The 20148-nt window shown below is 41.9% G+C and overlaps 1 protein-coding gene across 1 annotated transcript in view; it reads left to right on the forward strand.

Moving 5' to 3' along the window:
• The first annotated feature begins 9663 nt into the window (after positions 1-9663).
• LOC136712802 (heparan sulfate glucosamine 3-O-sulfotransferase 6) overlaps positions 9664-20148 on the forward strand; it is a 33295-nt gene continuing 22810 nt past the window's right edge. The window contains exon 1 of the mRNA XM_066689587.1: positions 9664-10732. Within this exon, the coding sequence (XP_066545684.1) occupies positions 10161-10732 (572 nt within the window). The 5' untranslated portion in view covers positions 9664-10160. The remainder of the gene's footprint in view (positions 10733-20148) is intronic.

The following is a 20148-nucleotide window of genomic DNA, read 5'->3' on the forward strand; positions in this document are numbered from 1 at the left end:
GTATAACAGTAGAGACAAACATGTATGGTGGGGTATACCTTCATTACAATTACACTATCTGGGTTGTTTCCCTTATTCCCATGTAAAAACAACAACTCACTTTCCTTGACATCAGCATGTTGGATTGCTTAAGTCAACTAATCTATTCAGTGTGAGAAAAGACTCTTGTGCTACAAACCCACAGAGAGCTTAAACACTTAGAACCCTTTCCACAATTAGTCCATCATAGTGCCACACATATCAAAGGGCACACTTGTTACACATATTTTCAAATTTTAGCCTCACTGACTTTAACAGAGGTTTGTTTGTGTTGTTTGTACACACGAGAACGAAACCCAAGTGTAAGCAAGTTAATTGTGTCAACTTGACATCGGTCTTGGCATGAGTATCAAACATCCAGAGGAATAAGTACTGAACAAGAAGAGATATTTTAAAAGGCATAAGCAACTCAAGAGGGCTGAAACAGTGAAAATAACACATCACTGCGGTTCATTGCATTTGTTACAATAGTCCCTTGAATCTAGTTGTGAGTTGATAACATTCTCAGTTGGCAGAACAGGATATGTTTTCCTAAGAAACTACAACAAGCAGATTTTCATCTTTACGCAAATATGACTGTGCACTAAGCCATTGCCCGCTTTCTGTTCCCAATCAGGGGGGGTGCATTTTTATTTCTGGCCCCTCCCTGGAGACCAAGCTAAAAGCCAAAACAGACATACAAGGTATTCACAAGACCAGGTGTACTTTCAGTCCGTGCGTCATTTAGAGGGTGCTGACAAAGGCGGATTCTTGTTGTTAAAACAGTATTCTCTCACTGGTCTGAATCCCTGGTCTGCACCCGCCCCACAGTGGCACAAGCAGGTGTGTCAGGAGAGACGGTGAATGATTTTCTTTGATTAAAAAACAGCAGTGGAAAAAACAAAAAAAAACAATATGGTCCGTTCATGCATTGAGATGGGAATCAGATTTGGTACAAACAATCCCATCTGTGCAAATAAAGATAGCATAAGCAAGGAATACCTGGAATAGATATGCCTGGGCACATTGTGGAGGCTAAAGCTAAAGTGATTTCTGCCTTACATATGACATTCATAGCTTTTTAACTAACTGCATATCATGTGTTTTGGAATTCCTCCTTTTGCCGCAGTAGGTCTGCGTGGGCCCACCATTGGCCTCAATATCGGCTTCAATCCCTTTGATAGACAGTCAGAGGAATACGGTGTCACTCCTCCCCTCACAAAACAGTTTCTAATGCAGGGAGAGAAGTTGGTCTTTGTGGTCTCTAGACGATTTTACAGTTTCCAATCTGTCCCTGGGCTGTTCTGTGGCTCTGCCTTCTCAGTCTGAACAAAACTCTCAACACTCATTCTCTTTTGAACATCTGCGTGTTGTACAGCTTGGCAGCTTGGGAGCTTTTCAGTGCTGGCTGAAATGTATTACCCCACCAACATTCATGCCCAAAATATCACGAGGCACTGGCGATCGTGGTGCGTATTTGCAAAACCCAACTTCGACGCAGCATAACAGCTCTGGTACAATATTTTGGTTACAAAGTTTAAATATCCCAAATATGAGGAACTGCATAATCTCTCCCATAGTGTGTGCTGCATTTCTCAAGGTCTGTTCTCTGTGTGCCGCTGTTAAAAGCAGCTGCAGAAAAAAAGAGGCTAATTATAGTCTTGCAGCCACACCAATTGGAAACAAAACCAATAATTTTCATTTCTGTAAACACAGTGTCAAAGCCTACTGTGTCACAGGCCAGTCAGTCATCAGGAACAATCTGTTTTGACTTGCAACTTAACTGCTGGAAGTTTTGAATCAAGAACAAACAAACAGAAAAGGATCACGTTTTGGCACCTGGTGAAGAGGCAGCCAGGTTCTCTCAAACAGGCAACAGAGTGCTATTGTGGTTTACTGGGCATTTCATGACATGGGTACGTAGGGACTGAATGTTGGATTGGTGCAACAAACAATAGCTGCTTCAGTAGCCCTGTAGAACAGCATGGGGATGCCCAACCTATTGAGGGCATACAATGTCCCTGGAAAGGAAGTGGAAACAGACCTTACCTTTGTTTAGCTGAGCCTGTTTTGCATGACTGTATTCTTCCAAATCCTTTGTTCTGAGTGCTTTTAGTATTTGGCTCTTTTCTTTCTTTCTTTCCTTTTTTAGCGTGTGGTTATTACCTCTTTTGACTTTACATTCTTTTAGGCTATGGACTTAATATGACCCCAAAAAACGTGTTGAAGCCCTCCATATGCGCCTCTTGTCAGACTTGCTTTGTGACCCCAATTTCTGCAGACTGGTGACGTGAGTTTGGAATGAAGACTGAGCACACCCGGGTAGGAAATGCCTTACCTACTGTCTTCAGTACTCTTTCAGTTTTACCCTTTCAGATTATGACCTGATGCCACTTCGGATATGCTGCCACCAGCCTAAACAATCCCTCCAGTAAGTAGAGAAGAATCAAACACCGGAATGAATACAGAGCATGTGTTGTATGCTGTGAATGAGAAATTGCTCAGGCTGGACAGACCAGTGTGCTCCTTTAGTGTTCACAATAGATCGGACATTCTTTCTTTTTAATCTGCTTTGAATTGCACAGCCTTGCAGACAGGTTAAGCACACCTGTGATGAAGACACAGCCTACTCTCTACTCTGCTCAAAGACCTTTCTGTTGCAATAGTACGAGCCATGTTGCAAAGTGGTTAGTCTTGGGCAGGAGGGAGTCACTCCCTTGTGGCAGATTTTCCTTTAAATTATAAATGATTAATAACCTCCCCACCAAGCATCTACAGAGAATTTGGTCTATATTGAGACCGGTTGTAGATTAATATTGCATAACTGCTCTTTAACATTTGTATACACTGCATAACCTAAAGTGTTAGGACAATAGACCAAACACAAAAGACAGACATTTACAATCTTTTTAGAGGGTGCAGACTGCTGCTTTCCTAGTGATTGGTCTACTGGGCTATTCCTGCATCAGAGCACTTTCTAATGCATTGAGAGTCCCTTCAGTCTTCACTTGCACTGTTCCAGTTCATCCCAGATGTGTTCATTATATGGGTATGAGACCATACTATCCAGGTGATTGTAGCCACAGTTCCTAAAATCGAAACTTCAGAGCAAAGAAAAAATGGGTAACCAGTTTGTTAGATGTTATTTTTTTATTTTGATGCTTTTTATGCTTTCTACCTCATAGCAGGGAAAAAGAATACACACACTGTTTATAAATCATACACATAAAAATGCCAGGGTCTTATTGTAGTAAGGAATATAATATGCTGACTACAAAACAAACACACACAAAAAACTAATTGGAATGGGACAAAAACGCCTTTAATAAATGAGACTATTATACTGAACATTGATTCATTTTTTTTACTACTACAGGAAGAGTGCAGTCACTTGGGTGTCATTGTACGCTATCTTTAGTTAAGTGCTACGTGTGTGTGTATCTGTTGGCGAGTATTTTCAGGAATGGTTTTAATGGGGCACACGGGATCGCTCATCAATTACACATTGTCTGCCTCCGTGTGACAATTGGTTCTGATGGTCGAAACTCTCTACCCCTCCTTGCCTGTCCGAGCAGGTCGATAGCATGCGAACTGTGATCAAACTTGGAAACGCGATAGATTCTCGCCGTTTCAGACCACAGCGCATTGATGTGCTGCCAAGGTTGGGGCAGGTGGGGATCAATGCGAATTGTCTTGTGGCCTGGATGCAAAAGAAGAACCCACAAAAAAGCAACAACCCTCCCTTGTTCTCCAGGGCATCCCCACATGGAGAAATGATCCATTCCCTTATTGACAATGAAATGAGATATGATAGCTGCAGTCTTGTATGGCTCAGCCCTTTATCTTACTGCACGCTCAGCACTGTTGTCACACCACAGCCACAGGAGTGACGGTGGTCTTCTGATTAGACCCCTCGGATTTCAGGTCTCCTCTCTCCTTTCCTGATGAATTTCTCTCTGAAACTGTTTGATTTATGCATTCCGTGGGTATGTTTAATCAGTCTTATAAAGTGTAGTCCAGCACTTAATTCCCTATATTTATTATTATTATTTATTTATTGGTGGAAACCCATATCCATGAGCTTATTTGCTGGGCTCCATACTCCACCACATTTCCCTGCATATCTCTTTGAATGTTCTGTTACCATTTTGTTTTGTTGCAGCACTCCATACTGTGTAATCGGAGCACTATACAACTTTTTAACAATTCCTGGTGGAATGAGTCAGACCTCACCCAAATTCAACAGCGATAGCAACAAAAACAACAACAATAATAATAATAATACAGACAATAGTAATTGGAGTAATTGGCAGCATTGTCCATGTTGCAGAACTGAATGTGTTGTCAGTAGAATAAATGAGCCCTGTTTATGGGAAACCAAACATTGTTGTTTTTTTAGGATCAGTGTGCGTGCATTCAAATTCCACGGGACAATGAGTTCAATAGCAGGCACTGGGTTCAGCAGAACACCTGCTCACTCATAACAAAGATGTTTTGTGCCTGTACAGTCTTTCAGAGGGAGAAAAAGCAGTCCTGTGGCAGAGAGGAGGGCCTGGAAATAAGCCTTCATTGCTAATTACCATATATTGGCTTTGCCTGTTTTTTTTTTTTTACTATCACCCGGTACTGTTAATCAACTATAAGTCCCCCCTGGGTATGGGCGTCTGAGAAATAAATTATCACAATAAATACTTATTATACAAGTAATTCAGGCAGATAAACCAGTTTAAATTAATATTGAGTGTATGATTAAAATGGGAGTGATGTCTCATTTCTTTGCATTGTGGATGTTTGAAATGGCTGGATGTATGCTGTGCTTCCGACAGGCTCTGTAGAATGCAGTCGGTTTATGAATGCGCACTTTTCTTAGATACTTTAGCCTTTCTCTATGCATTCTTAACAATATCAATAAGCACACACTTATGTTCACATCAATAAGCAGGCGCCCTTTTGGCGAAGCTTTACATTGCATGGACTGTTTAAAATTAAATCGATGTTCAGTTGCTAATCAGTTACCTTCCAACTGCTTGGTAGTTAATGTCCAATCGAATACTAATGTAATATCCATAGGAATGCCATAAGTTGATGAATTGAAAAGAATTGCAAACGCAATTGATATTGTTAAGTTATTTAAGTTAATTTTATTTTAATTAAATGTCAGCAGGGTTAATGCTACACAAAGGACTCTGATTGCCTTCAGTAATCTTTGAGAATAATCCATTGTGAAAATCCTCTGCATTCCTCTGTGTAATTAGATGTTGAAGAATACAGGTGGTAGACTTTTAGTTGAAAGTAATTTGCTTTCGTAAATGGCATATTAGTGGAGTGTACATACTCCATATATGTTGACATTTAAGTCAAAAGTGATATTGAACTTAAAATCGGTTCCTTTTGCAATAGCCCATTTTCAATTGATGGCATAGCTATACCTTCAGATTCCTTGGAGCTCTCGAGCAGTTGCAGTTGAATTGGTAAAAAATTGAATATCTATTTCATTTAAAACAGGCCACGCTCTCTAAAGCTGTACTGTCCTTTTTTGAAATAAAATGGTTGTCACAACAGAGGATTCATACATTGAATTCGGCGGTGACCTGTACTGTACCCCTCATCGCATCACTTTAGTTCAGTCTGACTGTGCACTACCTTCACCGAACATTAAGTTACCTGGCTTCGGGTTGCAAACGGCAAATGTTTCCCTGCAGTGTCATTGTTTTCCCCTCCCTTTCCACTTTAAAGGAACAAGGGGGGAAGACAGTTCCCCGTATTAACCTCATTTGTATATGGTAATTAAAGCTAATTACCTCAATTAACGTGTTTTCCCTAATAGCATAAGGAGCTTAACATTCAAGTTTTTGCCTTTCACAACAAATTGAATTCTGATTTTGCATATATGTATATATGTTAATTTGATGCAATTAATTTCACTCCCCCATGCAAATCAGGCTATTATGCACTTATTAGCTTTAATGCATCTTACTGGGTATCCAGTGGTTCTACCTGAAAGATCAGAACTGCGATAAAATCAACTCCCAGCTGTCACAGAGCTTAATTTTCCCCCAATCTGCTTTCTTCTGTAGGGGAATTCTGTGCCACACAAACTCATTTATTATTATGGTAAAATGATATACAGCTGTAGTCAAAAGTATTCAGATCCCTCATTTTAAACAATGTGATGTGTTTACCAGAATGAATAGTGTTGGTTAAACTACATTTCAGTATCAGGGCTATCTTTTCTTGAATGTAGAAAAATGTATATTTTTTAGACTGGTTTTGCTTAGAGAAAACTCACAATTCCAGTTGACCAAACTGAGTTCAGACAGAGGGTGTGTCCTCTGTGATTCTGATGACAATTGACCGGATCAGTGTTAAAAAAATATATAGTTGTGAATTGTTTTGATGACAACTGTTAAAATAATATTGATTTGGTTCACTAGTTCACTTTACATTTTGGCCTTCTTGTCCTGTTCACCCTCTGGCCATGTGGTCTTCATGTGGCCTCCTGTTGCTCTGTAGAAATATTACATTTATCTTGGAAATAAATATATATATAAAAAAAGATGATATCATTGTATCATTGACATCTTGTAAGAAAAAACAGGCCCACGTCATTCTCACCACTTAGGCACAGAGGGGTAGATTTCTGAAGAGATTCACACAGCAGCCCCCTTTTCCAATTGCTTTAATAGGCTTCCACATGAGTTCAATTAACTAGCAAGCAGTGTATAATTCCAGCGTGCCTCACAATGTTCCAGTGCTGAAAGGGAAACTATAGCTATGCATTTAATAGTTATATGAAGAGCTCGCTCTGTTACTCTGTGAGCTCAGTGCAGGGCGTTCCCATAAAGTCAGCAAAATACATTTAAGCCTCAATTCATCATCTATCGAATATATTTATCCAATGCATCGATCTAATCTATCTATATACAAGACTTGTACATAATTATATACAATATTGTACACATATATTTGGTATGCATATAGTAGGAGGAAGGGAATTAACACCAGCATTTGCACAATACATGCCACAACAATCAAAACAACATCATGTTGTGTTTAATCCATTAAAAGTGCAGTATAATTCCCCAGCTTGATAATATTATGAATTATCCAGAAATAAGGATAATCGGGATACCAACTGCAATTGCAATTACTGTAATAATCATAAGCTGACACTTTTTTCTCCTTCTTTTATTTTTGTGTTTTTCTGGCCCTGTTTCCCCTGCCTTGCCTTGTTCTAGTGCATGCATGACAGGTCCCCCGCTTACAGTAACTGCCAGTATTTGATCCCAGATAGATGATCTGCTCTATTGTTCCTAAAGCACACAGAAAGGGGTGGCTTTAGTCAGAGTTCAAAAGACTCTGTACCCGATCCAGCTGTAACCTAATGCATTTTAAACCCAGACTGACAGTGCTGTCTTTGAGGTGGGCACTTTGAAACACCATCCACACACCCTGTTCAGGTAACATCCGCAAACCAGAGCCAAGCCCTCTTTGGAGAAGAAAGCGGGCTGAATGGGAAGAGGAGGGGCGGGGCAGGTTGTACATGCATCTCACTCTGCCTATCCTTTACAGATGAAAAGGGATTTAAATTGTTCAGCTGCAAACTCGGGCGCTTCAGGCGTGCCCACAGCGACACAACCGCGTGGGTTTGAAATGCTGAGCGGGCACCCTAGACACCCTAGACACAGCACAGAGAGATTGTGTTCTAATGCATAGACTGCCGCTGGAAAAGTAATGTTTTTACTTATGAAGCTGTAGAAGCACATATCATTCTCCAGACAATATTGTGATCTAGTAACAATTACATTAATGAGAATGAAATGAAGTCAAGCTGCAATGGATTTAAGCCCTTCTTCAGACTTGGCAAGAGTAGACTACTATTGAGCAATGCTATCCCACACAGTTGGGGCTATTTATTTATTTATGTATTTATTTATTTATTTATTTGTTTGTTTGTTTGTTTGTTTGTTTGTTCGTTTGTCTGGTGGTTTAATGACAAATGTCCACTGTCAACATATTAACCTGTCTTGTTGTGCATAGCGCTAAATAAATCTGGCCATGATACAGCAGCCTACAGTTTCACCTCAGTCCTCTGTCTTTGAGGAGGGGGGGTAGGGCAGGTTCACTTGGTGTGCCGCTGTGTTTCCGACAGATGGCCCCTGTCTGGCCCCATTAGACCGCGAGTTAAGGACCTGTACAGTGGCTGGTCACGCTATTTTCTGTGTGCAGTGACAGAGCAGGTGGGCCACAGCTCCCTGACAGACAGGTGGCGGAGACGGGACCCCACAGCAGCGGAGCCCCTTTCATCTATGCGTGAAGATGCATCTTGCGTCCAAAGGGAGATGCACCATACAAACCGAAACTGCTAATAACAATGTAACAATGTGTGTATAGGCTATGTCTGTGTGTGTGTGTGTGTGTGTGTGTGTATATATATATATATATACACACACACGCACACACACTTTAATCAATCACACATTTCTGATATAAGATGAAACAGAAAGTCAACCTTTTGTATCCGTATTTTTTATATATAACATTGGTTTGTTTTTACGCATTTACACCCACGAATGAATCTGCTGGAATTCACATTTTTTCTATCGTATTCTCCAAATTCTCTTCTCTTTAAACTATGGTGGCAGAGTATGTAATTAACACATTCACCTATTTTGCATGCTCAAAATTGTATTGTTATTTGTAGTATACAGCGGTCAATTCAGATTGGCAAATGGTTTATATATTTCAGCACCAAATGAGTGTACTGTAGGCAATCTCAGCGATTAGTCTGCTATTACCATGAGGGTTGAGTTTGATTCAAATGTTGCGAGTGCCGACTCTCCAGGGTGCCGCAGATAACAGTTGATCTGTGATCATCAGATCTATCCGGTCCCGTTAGCCGGCGGGGTGCAGTTTAATTTTAAATACATATACATACATGTATATCTGAATCAACTGAAATATAACACCACTGTGCAGAACCACGCCAGTGTTTTGCGCGCTTTTGTGTTTTGTCGGACGGGGATGCATTTCAGCACCGCAAAACAGCACGAATTACTTTTGATATCAGATCTCTCATGGATTACGTTAAATGTACAATTAACTGGGACAAATTGCACCTGATGTGCGGCACTTTAGACACACAGAAAGACGATTGCTTTAATTGAGTGGATATTAAATCAGCCAACTCTGCTATTGCATAAACGTATCAAACGGATAATAGTAAACCATGTGCTGTAGAAACTCCAAGATGAACAGTCGTGTTGCGAGCAGATACAGTCAGAAACTGCGAAAGAAAAACAGTGCTGGCGACCCACAAGCTCCCCTATAAAAATGTGCACTGGAACCGAAACACGCATCTGACTTTACATCGCAGTACATCCTCCCTGCTATGCAATGACTGCGCACCCGCAAATGACCCAGTGTACCTCCTTCACCGCATGCATGTTGGTGCTGGCCGCTATAGTCACTTCATTTTGGTGACCTAGATCACTTGACACAGATCCTTCAAACCACAGGATCAAAGGTCCCGCTCGGGGAGCGAACGTCACGGCGCAGTCTGAGAATAACCCACAAGAAACCGAAAGGGGTGGGGAGTTTGTTTCTTCTCTCACTTCTTTTTTAAAACGGGGCGTGGATTGCAATTACAGAAGGAGAGAAGTGTGAGAATGGACATCCGAGAGAGAGAGAGAGAGAGAGAGAGGCTGAGTAACTGAGTGCGTAATCGCACGGCTGCTGATGAGAAAGGGAGGCTGATAGTGGACATAAGAACTCTAACTACATTGAACAACAGCTCCTGTTTTGGCATCAGTGACCAGATCATTTCAGAAACAATCCTTTAGAGGAAAATACAGAAAACAAAGTCTGCAAGAAGAGACGGTTGAGCTTTTCTGTATGCTGAATAAACGCGTAACATGCGTGACATATTTTGGAAGATTGTCCTGGTAACAGTAGGACACGCTTCTCAGGGTTTGCAGCTCCAACTGACTCCCAGATGTCTGCAGAACGGGTCTCTTCTTGAACTTATTTTTCTTTCAACTTTGTTCTTCTTCTTTTTTTAAAGTTGTCTAGTTCTGCACAGTAGGGTTCAAAGGCATGTGTCCTACGTTTTCCCTCTTGCTTTCTGATCAGGATAGCGACTCATGGGATGTAGCATTTGGAGGACTAGGCTCACCCTTGGACTGCTGAAGGCGCAGTCGAAAGTCTCCGTCTTTTTTACCATGATCGTTATCTTTACCTACTTATTTTACTGTCTGACCGGCTACTGCGACTCCCTGCCGAGGCCCCTGTACGACCAGCAAACTTTTCCAAGCCCCAGCCTCAAGCACCATGACCGCGACACCTTTCCAGTGCGCAGCGCCGGCGGGGGCTCCACTCCGAGCGCACCGGCGTGCAACAGGACTGCGCCGGGCTCCGGGCTGCGAGAGCTGCCGGCCGCTGCAGAGCTGCACTCACTGCTGCAGCAGATTGGACATGTGCAGAGACAGATAGCAGACGGGGACAGGGGACAGCAGAGGGAAGAGCCCGACAGCGGCATTTCTGTGTTCAATAGTTTTGGGAGTAAAAAGTTCCCGCAGGCGATCATCATCGGCGTGAAGAAGGGGGGCACCCGAGCTCTCCTGGAGTTCCTGCGCATTCACCCCGATGTCAGGGCCGTGGGGGCCGAACCCCATTTCTTCGACAGGTTTTATGATAAAGGATTGGATTGGTACAGGTAAGATAATTCATTACCCTTATAAAACGTTGCTTATTTTTCCACACCAAAAGAAGGCTGATAGTACGGGACTCATTGCACCTGATACTGTGGCACCTGATTGTGGTTTAAGCACACACAGTTTTGTGTTAATAAAGTGGATTTTAAGTTAACATACTCGGGTATTGCATAAAAGTGTAAAACGAATAATAGATGCTCCAGGTTTTACGAAAGACGTTGTACCAGCCATTCCTTTTTACGCCCAGTTGTGGTTTTGTTTCTGAGAGTCTCTTGTAATTTGAAAATGCGCCAGAAGCTGCTTCAAATGTCCATTAACACCTTGAAAAGTTAAAAGTTTAGTTTAGTACCTAAGTCTCAGCTTCTGGAATTTTGCAAGTCTTATGTATATACCATTATTAAAAAATCAAGTAAAACAATAATTATTATATGAAGCCTAAACGTTTATTCAGTCACTATTTTTACATTTCAAAATAAAAAAATATTTTTTCATTTTACATATTTTCGTTTTAATCAGTCACTGATTACAATATGGGATATGTGTAATTACATTGCATTTATTTATCCGCATTATATCTATAAGACATTTGAAGGGCATAAGGCAGCCCAGTTCCACTTACTAATATGTAATAATAATAATAATAATAATAATAATAATAATAATAATAATAATAATAATACATTAATCTGGATAAAAGGTGTAATTTATTTTCCCTGCTCAGTTTCAGTTTCTTTAGTTTAAGCTTTGCTCTTGCTGTCCGCTGTCGCACCGCTTAATTAATTAATTAATTAATTAATTAATTAATTAATCTACAGAGGAGCTTCTGTCTTCGATATTAAAAAGCAGAAGCTACAGCACTGTCATAATCATTTCAGCCATCAGCTTAAACGGACATAGTGTTCTTCGGTCTGTAAAGTCATCATACAATATAGATAAAACTTAATGTCCCGGTGTTGCCTTGGGGAGGTAAATGGGTCTAGGAGTTATGGACAGAAGCAGCTTCAGTACAAACACAGGTTGACAATGATAGAGCAAAAGATGAGGACAAAATATTAATAACTACTATAATTCTTATTCATTATAATGATTAATAACAGCCCGGTTTCAATTTTACACCGGCCGTCTGCTGAGATATTGAAGGTCGCATGTAGGCTACAGTATAAATATATTTGCTTCTTCAGTCTTGTCAATACATGATTAACTTATATGCAATATCCATATTTAATTAAACTGTTGTGACCTGCACTGCAGACAGAGTCCCTTTAAATGTTTTTTGGACCGTGAATTAATTACTGTTTTTTTTTATGTATTAAGGTAAAGTGTTGAACTTGCATTTAGTGATCAGTTTACAAAGCAAGATTTATATTTATTTTAAAAAATCCCCCCGAAGGTAAAGTAAGAAAATCTAAATTAAAAAAAAATACCAAGAACAGGCTAAATCAAAGGAAAACCAAATACCCTGATTGCAAAATAAATTAGAAATGTGCTTTTAGTTGCTTCCATACAGCTTCTATCTGTTGCAGATGTTGAGGTCTTTTGAAGACTTCGGTCTGTAATTAGACCATTAACAGGAAAAATCTCCCGATCCTGCTGTCACTTTAGTACCTCCAGGGTTTCTCTTCAGTATATATATATATAGATTCATGTAAAATTAATTTAAAACGCAACAAATCAACTGCTGAGCTGTGTGTGGTTTGAACTCTTTTGGTCTAAGATCCAAACTAATTGTAAATATGCTAGCCACAACATACAAATCACACACTATGATGATGATGACAATGATGATTATGAATCATATACTAGTCACGTTATTAATTGTATTAATCATATCATTATTAACAATAATTATAATAATAGTAATAGTAATAGTTTTAAGTGGCAGTACTCTACCTATTTATATCTATATATAGGGTGTTTATATTATATTCATATTTATGATCATTTCTGCTGATGACCTATACATTTCTATTATTTTATTTGTATGTTTGTTTGTTTATTTATTTATTTGTATTCCAATTAGTCCTATAGCCAAATGGGTTTATTAACACCATTATTGAATACTTGTCAATAACTCTTCAGTGCATAAGTGAAAGCTCGGAGTGGCCTCTACCCAGGAAAAGCAACCATGCCGGCACACTGTCAAGTTGATAGAGAGAGAGAGAGAGAGAGAGAGAGAGAGAGAGAGAGAGAGAGAGAGAGAGAGAGAGAGAAAGCCAAGAGATGGAGGGAGAGAGGGGACTTAATTGATCAGTTCTCTCTCTCAACCTTGTCAGTGCTCGGCTCATTACTAACACTTGTCAATAAACACCGGGAGTCAGAGCCCTGGACATCGGCAGGGTATTCAGTCCCATGTCAATGAAGTGCTGTTTATTGACCCGGTGCTCACCTAGGAGAAGTGGAGCTGGGATTCCCTGGGGCTCACTGTGTGACTGACATCAGCCAGCTCTGAGCCACAGTATCATCTGTGAACGATCCCCAGTGGACACTCTAGTGCAGGACTGGAGCAACAGGCCAGAATTTCAATCGCATGCATATCCACCCGTACTTATTCAGTGCAGCTGTATTCCAGCATTAGTGTCCTATGCATTCAACTGCAATAACACTGAATTCCTACAGTATTCCCCCTGGATATTAGGTGTGGTCAGTGTGTACAGGGTTTGGGGGTGATCTGAAATTCCTTTTTCTTTTTAATTGTTGCATTTTATGATCAGATTACACGCATGAACTGGTGAACTGATGTCCTGGATTGCCCTGCGTTGGCGCTTCTGAGTTCCATATATCATAGGTTTTCTGTTTGTACTCTGCTTGGGTGGTACAGTCTCTTTTCCCAGGGATTTGTCTCATTCTCACCTCCTTAACCAGGTGTGATATTGTGCAAGAGGCAGCTATTAACGGGCAACATAGTGTTTAAACAGTGATAAGCACCAGAGGGGGCTGGGACGTTCACTTTGTAAGCACCGTGCAGTTTTTCATCAGCTTTTCCACTCTGCAATGTGGTAAGGTGTAGCTGATGCCGGGCTAATCCTGGATCTCAGACATGCTGCGCCAGAAGCATAAGACAGGGATTTGATTGTGCTTCTCAGTTAAGATATTGAAGCTCCAGCAATGTGTTTTACATGTTGTAATGTCTTGCAAAACCAGATGGCGTTTCATTGATGTAATGTTGGAATTAGCCTAGGAAGGCTGCGAAGGAAAAAATCTACACGCAGGTCTGGGCTTTGGAGGATCTTTGAGGAATCTGAAGTACGGTGTCCCAGCCGAGGAAGAAAGACAAAAGGCTGGGCTGGTCATTAGTATGTGGCTGCCAGTGCCAAGGTTTCCAATCCCCCTCGTCAGAAGCAAAGCGAATGCAAATCCCACGTCAAGCCATTTATTTCGTTGATTTTTTTTTTTTTTTTAATTATTGTAATTTTTTCATCGCTTAGCATGGAGTATGTTGACAAATTGGGGGTGTTTTCTGTCTCACACTGTGCAGCCCATTTAGCACACCAGGCTGCATGTGAGATGACAGTGAAGTTGGGTATAGCAGCTAATTACCAGGAAGCACTGGTATGTGATGAGCACAGCATCTCTGAGATCCGCGAGGGTGTGTTTTCAGAGCAATTAGCTCCTTTAAATGCTTTACATAGAATGTGGATATTTAACATTTTTGCAGATTATGCAAAAAAAACCACAACAACAACAAAAAAATAAGAAGCTTTTTCTTACCACAGCTGTATGATGGATTTAATTCTTGGGTATAATGTGGCTCTGGGAAAAAAGACAAAATACATCTCATATGAAAGCGTTGTCCTTTTTTGGCTCTGAGTCCATCACAGACAGTGATCACATAATATGTTAATCTCTCAGTAATTAGCAAAAGTAATTACCGCCTGTAGTGGGGGAAACGTATTGTCTAGCCACAGTGGCAGGAACGCGGAGGGAAGCAGATTGGCTGTGAGGCCTTGGTATAGTCTCTGAGATGTTCTCTCTGTACTGCTGGCTCACAATTGGTGTGGGCCCATCACTTTCAAATTTAGCGTCCATTCCACGTCAGTAGAATGAAACTGGAAAAGGCTGGGCAGGATGGCTGTGCAGATACACCTCGTTTTTTGGGCAGGAGCTAGTCAGGCTGCCAGCACCTTACCAGCAAAGTGTTTCTATTGGCATAAGCTTGTGTGGGAAGTGGTATTAAGAGTAGCAGTTTACTGAAGAACAGTGTGAAAGCCTCAGGGCCTTTATCAGCAGGCATTTTGCACTTTTTATTGCTTTCTTTGGTAGCAGAGTAAACTGTTTTCATAGTCTCTAGTCCGTTGACAATTATGTTTTAACAGTCCTGGCAATGCAAAGGCGTAATACTTTCACGGTTGATTGGAAGTTAAATAGGAATCTTGCTCCAAGTAGCTATACTGGAAGAGAGAGAGAGATAGAGAATGTGGGTGGCTAAGAGACACAGGTTGTGAGAGACACAGGTGTCATGGAGAAGGCAGAGGTGTGACCTAAGCCCCTCACACACTAGCACACCAACCCGGGTTATGACCCCCTTTTTAACAAACCCATGAGCAAGCATGCGGGTAGTACATGAGTCGGCCCCAGTCAAGAGCAAACCTGCCTCAGGAGTTTGGTTGGCCAGCACTAACCCCAGGTGGAGTGAGTCGAAAGACTGTGCCCTGTGCCCTTCCTTCAGGGAGCAGAGCTCTACTGCGCTTCCTGAAGTGCAGGGTGAAGCGTGTACCTGATGCCCTGATGTCACCTGGGTCGGGTCCATCCGGGGAGAGGATGCTAGCGTGAAAGGGTCTTTTCTGTTGCTGTGCCGGTGCCAGTACAGCAGTTGGGCTTTGATCGAGAGCCATGGAGCACTCCGGCTAAATCCCAGGTGTGATTGGATCTCAGGCATGTGGAAGCCGGGCAGACCTTCCTTCCATTTCCATTTTTTTTTTAAGATCAGAGGCCAAGAGGGCAGCCGCTACAAAGGGCCCAGCTCTGTGATATCTTTAATTACAGCATGGGGAATTCGGCTGCGGTTGGTAATTAATGGGGGCCATAGAACGGAGCGATTGCCTCCTGTAGGAAGGATAAGAACAGTCTGCTCTGAAGAGATGACAGGGGTCCATCTGCAGGCCCTCTTTACTGAGCTGTGGCCTCTCATTAATGAGCCACAAGAGCTGCTGAATTTGCCGAGCTATGCTGACTTGCATTAGCGAACCTGAGGTAATGGTTATTTTTGTTGAGTCGATTGTTCCTGTTTGCGGAGGGAGTCGGAGCTTTATGTCCTGAGGTCTTTAAGAAGGCCACGCTGACCAAGTGCCTTGCTATGCCCTGAAGAGAAAGGCCGGAATAACCCAGTATAACTAGAAGTCTATGATGCAGCTCAATCCAGCTAATCTCCAATTAAGGCTCGATAAACTTGCTAAAATAAAAGCAATTAAGTAGAAGTCTATAACCTCCACACAAAATGCATTCAGGAACCAGTAAACAACATCCCAGAAAATAGATAAATGTGTATTATGGATTGTGATATCCCATCACTGCTACAAATGCTGGTTTACCAAAAAAGTGTTGTGTTCATATTGCAAGTCTGTCTATCATTGTGGAACATTTACATCATCTATACTTTTATTTCACTGCTTTCCCCATATCTTTCACCGCTTTGAGGACCTGCAGGCGACTCCAGGAAGCAAAGGCCAGAACAAACTTCCTCAGAAAATCAAAGCAAAACAATTCTGACCTCCAGGCAAAAGAACGATCTTAAAAAACATTAAGCGATGATTGTTATTTGCATTGGCCCAAAGTCCCCTTCACAATCCAGATTTACCTGAAATACAGTGAGCCTTGATAGAGATCTGCACTGTGCGGTTAATTTCTGCAGTACTGGCTGCATGCTTTCGGTGTTTCTAATCACCGGCATTTCTGCGCCTCTATAAACACTGTCATTAATCACGTCGCCAATCTCCTCCATGGCTAATCTCAGGTGTGTGCTGCTACTGTTCTGTTTATTTTTTTTTATTTTTCATTTTCTTAAAACATTCCAGTACCGAAACACAGCCCTGATGCTCTGCGAGTCGAGGGTGCCGTATTTGCACTTCCTTGTCTCTGTTTCTTGACTCAAAGCTCATTTTGGGGCAAATTGACTCCCATTTGTTGTTGTTATATATTTTATGTTGTATTTTACACGGCACATCCTCAGATATGTAGATGTCCTTGTGTGAGCTCATGAAATCCTCCAACCCCCTGCATATGAAAATGGGGTGGTGTGTAAAAGTTAATGAGCTGTTTGGGTGAGACAGGAGCCCTCAGTTTCAGGAGCTGTGGGAACTGTGGGAGAGAGTGTTCGTTTATGATCTCTTCCCCTGGGTAAAGGTGTCTGATAACAGTAGTAAAATAATAATGATAATAATCCTGGCGGCCGTATCATAAGCAGGTATCAACAAACACACAGGGCCAAATTCATTAAACATTTACTAACACCTTCACATTGTAGTTAGCACCCCAATGAGAGATGTGGGTGATAGCTGAAGTGAATTAAATGCTTAATTCCTTTTTTATTTTGTTCTATTGGGTGATGTTTTTTTTCATCTATTAAAAATGCTGACTTGAATATGACATTCAAGTTTATTAAAGGAATATGGGCCACATTGACAGGTTACACCAAAATAAAATGAAACACATTGTCCACTAAAAATACTCTTTCCCTCAATACTCAAACCACTAACTGTATTTTCAGTTTAGGAGCTGGCTATGGGTTAGGGCAGAGGTCCTTAAGCAGAGTTGGGGTCAATATTTTTGGTTAAATTCCAATTCCGCTTGAAATGGTAAAATTAATGTCCTGTAGCTCTTTTTATTTTTCCATTCCAGTTCCAATTCCAAATCCAGAACTGAAGTGGAACCGAATTGAAAATGCCCTAGTATTGGAGAGGCACAATCCTGCAGGTTTTCAAGTGGTCAATGAGTAACTTGTACTTGCAAATTATTGGTACGAAGATATAATTCAGCGCTCAGCTCAGCAATAAAAAACCAAAAGACTGTGTGGCTTTCCAGGAGCAGGATTGACTATTTAGGCTTAGCAACAGTAGGTAGAAAACAGACACATCATCAGTCCTGACTGTCTCAACCCGGACGCACCTGTATAGTGATTCTGGGGGAATTCAACATTAGCAAGGAATAACACAGACTGAAAAAGTCTTAGAACTTATAAAAAGAATGTCTTCTCACAAAAGGGGAATGCCATTGTCTGAAGGAAAAGCAGCAGGAACATGTGGACAGCAAGGTTGTCCAATGTCATCTTTTTCTTCTTCTGCTCTGCAATGATTGAAAGCAGTGCACTCTTGATTGTGTGCAGCTGTGCCTGAGCTACAGAGAGAAAGAGAGAGAGAAGGAATAATTCAGCATGGGAGCCTTTTAATTTTAGAGAGAGCGCCTATCGCTGACATGTAACTGCGAGCAAAGCAAGAAAACCACAAACATCATCAGAATTCCCTGCTGTAATTTCATCTGCCTGCCTTTTTCAAATTTTTGTCCTTATTTTCTTTATACCAGCCCAACTATAAACAGGGGGAACACATGGAACCGCTTTAGCCCTGATCACTGCAGTCAAGACAACTACCGGCTCTTTCTCCTTCCCTCGCTCTCTTTCTCGCTTTTGCTCTCCCTCCTGCGGCCTTTTGTTCAGCGTCTCGGGGATGAGGAGGCCTGGTGTGTTTCTGGAAATGCCTGTGGCAGATCTGGGTTCCAGCCGGCAATGCTCGCTACAAATTTGAAAATTGTCTGAACAGTATCACAGGCCCGTCGGAGAGACCCGGGATGCCCAGCCTACCTCAGAGTTATGTAACCGGAGACAGATGTGGCTGTGCCCAAGGCGGATGCTGTGGCCCGTGTTAATTGCGTTTTGATCCCAAGGTGGTGTGTGTGTGTGTGTGGTGGGGGGGCAGTGGGGGGCTATTTTAGGAGGACAGTTAATGTAGGGAATATGTACTATTCATATCTAATGCATCTGACCAAATCAGTAGTATATTTCATATGCGTGTAATTTGCAAAATACAAACCATTACTGTGCTGATTACTTTCAGACTGCCCGGTCTCCCTGCACTCTCAGTGTCACTGTGTCCTTGGTGGCACACAGCAGTTAAACTGCTCAAGTTCAGCAGGACTGGTGCACGCTTTCATGATGCTATAAATTATCGCCTGGAATTAAAGTCTGGCGCTGACACAGGGAGCAGGAACTGCACCCTCGCTCTCTTCAATCACGTCTGGCCTTTTTCTCTGACTTTGCCATGTTCTGGGCTGTTTGAGCAGTTGAAGAGCACTTGGGATTGCTGTTTATCTCTCCTGGCTGTGTTTTACCAGCCTCTGTCTATATTAATCAAACTTCATCTGCCATTTCCTTTGAAATTGTGGCTGAACATCATAGGCAGACGCCAACAAGGGGGCTTGAGCAGCTGAGCTAATCTTGCACAGTATTTTAATGTAATAAAAAATGGATTTGGGACGCAGATTCCCACAATCACGTTTGTTTTACAATGAGCTGCGAGTTACAGCTTGGGGAGCAGAGCGGGGTCAGGGTGGCTTTGCGGTCAGTGCCTGTGTCCAGGGTCGAAGGTCAACGCACTTGTTCTTGTGTTCGCCTCGGTGCCTCTGGCTGCAAGAGGTCATAGGTCACAAGGTGTCCATATTGCCTTGTTCCCTGCTGGTACTCCTTAAAAAAGAATAAGAAAGATTAAGGGAAACCCTGCGGCATTAACCTGTACTGCCCCACCTCCCAGTGCCAGACCCTCTCGCTCTTTCCCTCTCTGTCACAAAAAATATGAATCAAAGAGCTCATGTTTGCTGTACACATTTATACTCTGTGTCCTGGTGTTCCTTTGTGTGCCAGAGGGAGATACAGAGTGATAAATGCTGTCAAATTGTAAACCAAACCCAAAAGTCTATCCTGTGCCCTGGGGCTGGCACTTCCAGCTGCACAGCGTAGCCTCTGGAAAGTGCAGCTTGAAATCTTAGCCATAGCATCTTATTTTGGGCATCATTAAGCAACCAACAGAGTGGTTAACAACTCCACGTTAATAAATGCTTGAACAGGGTGGGCAAGTTAACATTTTCTCCCAGCTAATATAAAGGGATCCTAGATAGATGGATTAGGATAAGGATTGCTACTGAGGTTCCCTTAGCCAGAACCTCCCAGAATGACGATTGGAGTTTCCAGGGGGTGCACTACCCTCCTGTGCCACACCTGACTAGGATTACGAAAAGTGTGCAGTGTACTTACTGCTACTGCTTTTTTCCCTGGAGGCACAGGGAGCTGGTGTTTGAAGCAGCTGCAGCGGGCAGAAAAGCCGGTTTATGCTGCTGGGTCAGGGCAGAAATTCATCATCCATGGGCTGAAGTAACGGACCGTAAAATATGATCTCGCCTGATGGTACAGTGGGATTACAGGGCCAGTGGCAAA

The sequence above is a fragment of the Amia ocellicauda genome, chromosome 17, assembly GCF_036373705.1.
Source record: "Amia ocellicauda isolate fAmiCal2 chromosome 17, fAmiCal2.hap1, whole genome shotgun sequence".
Taxonomy (NCBI): Eukaryota; Metazoa; Chordata; class Actinopteri; order Amiiformes; family Amiidae; genus Amia; species Amia ocellicauda.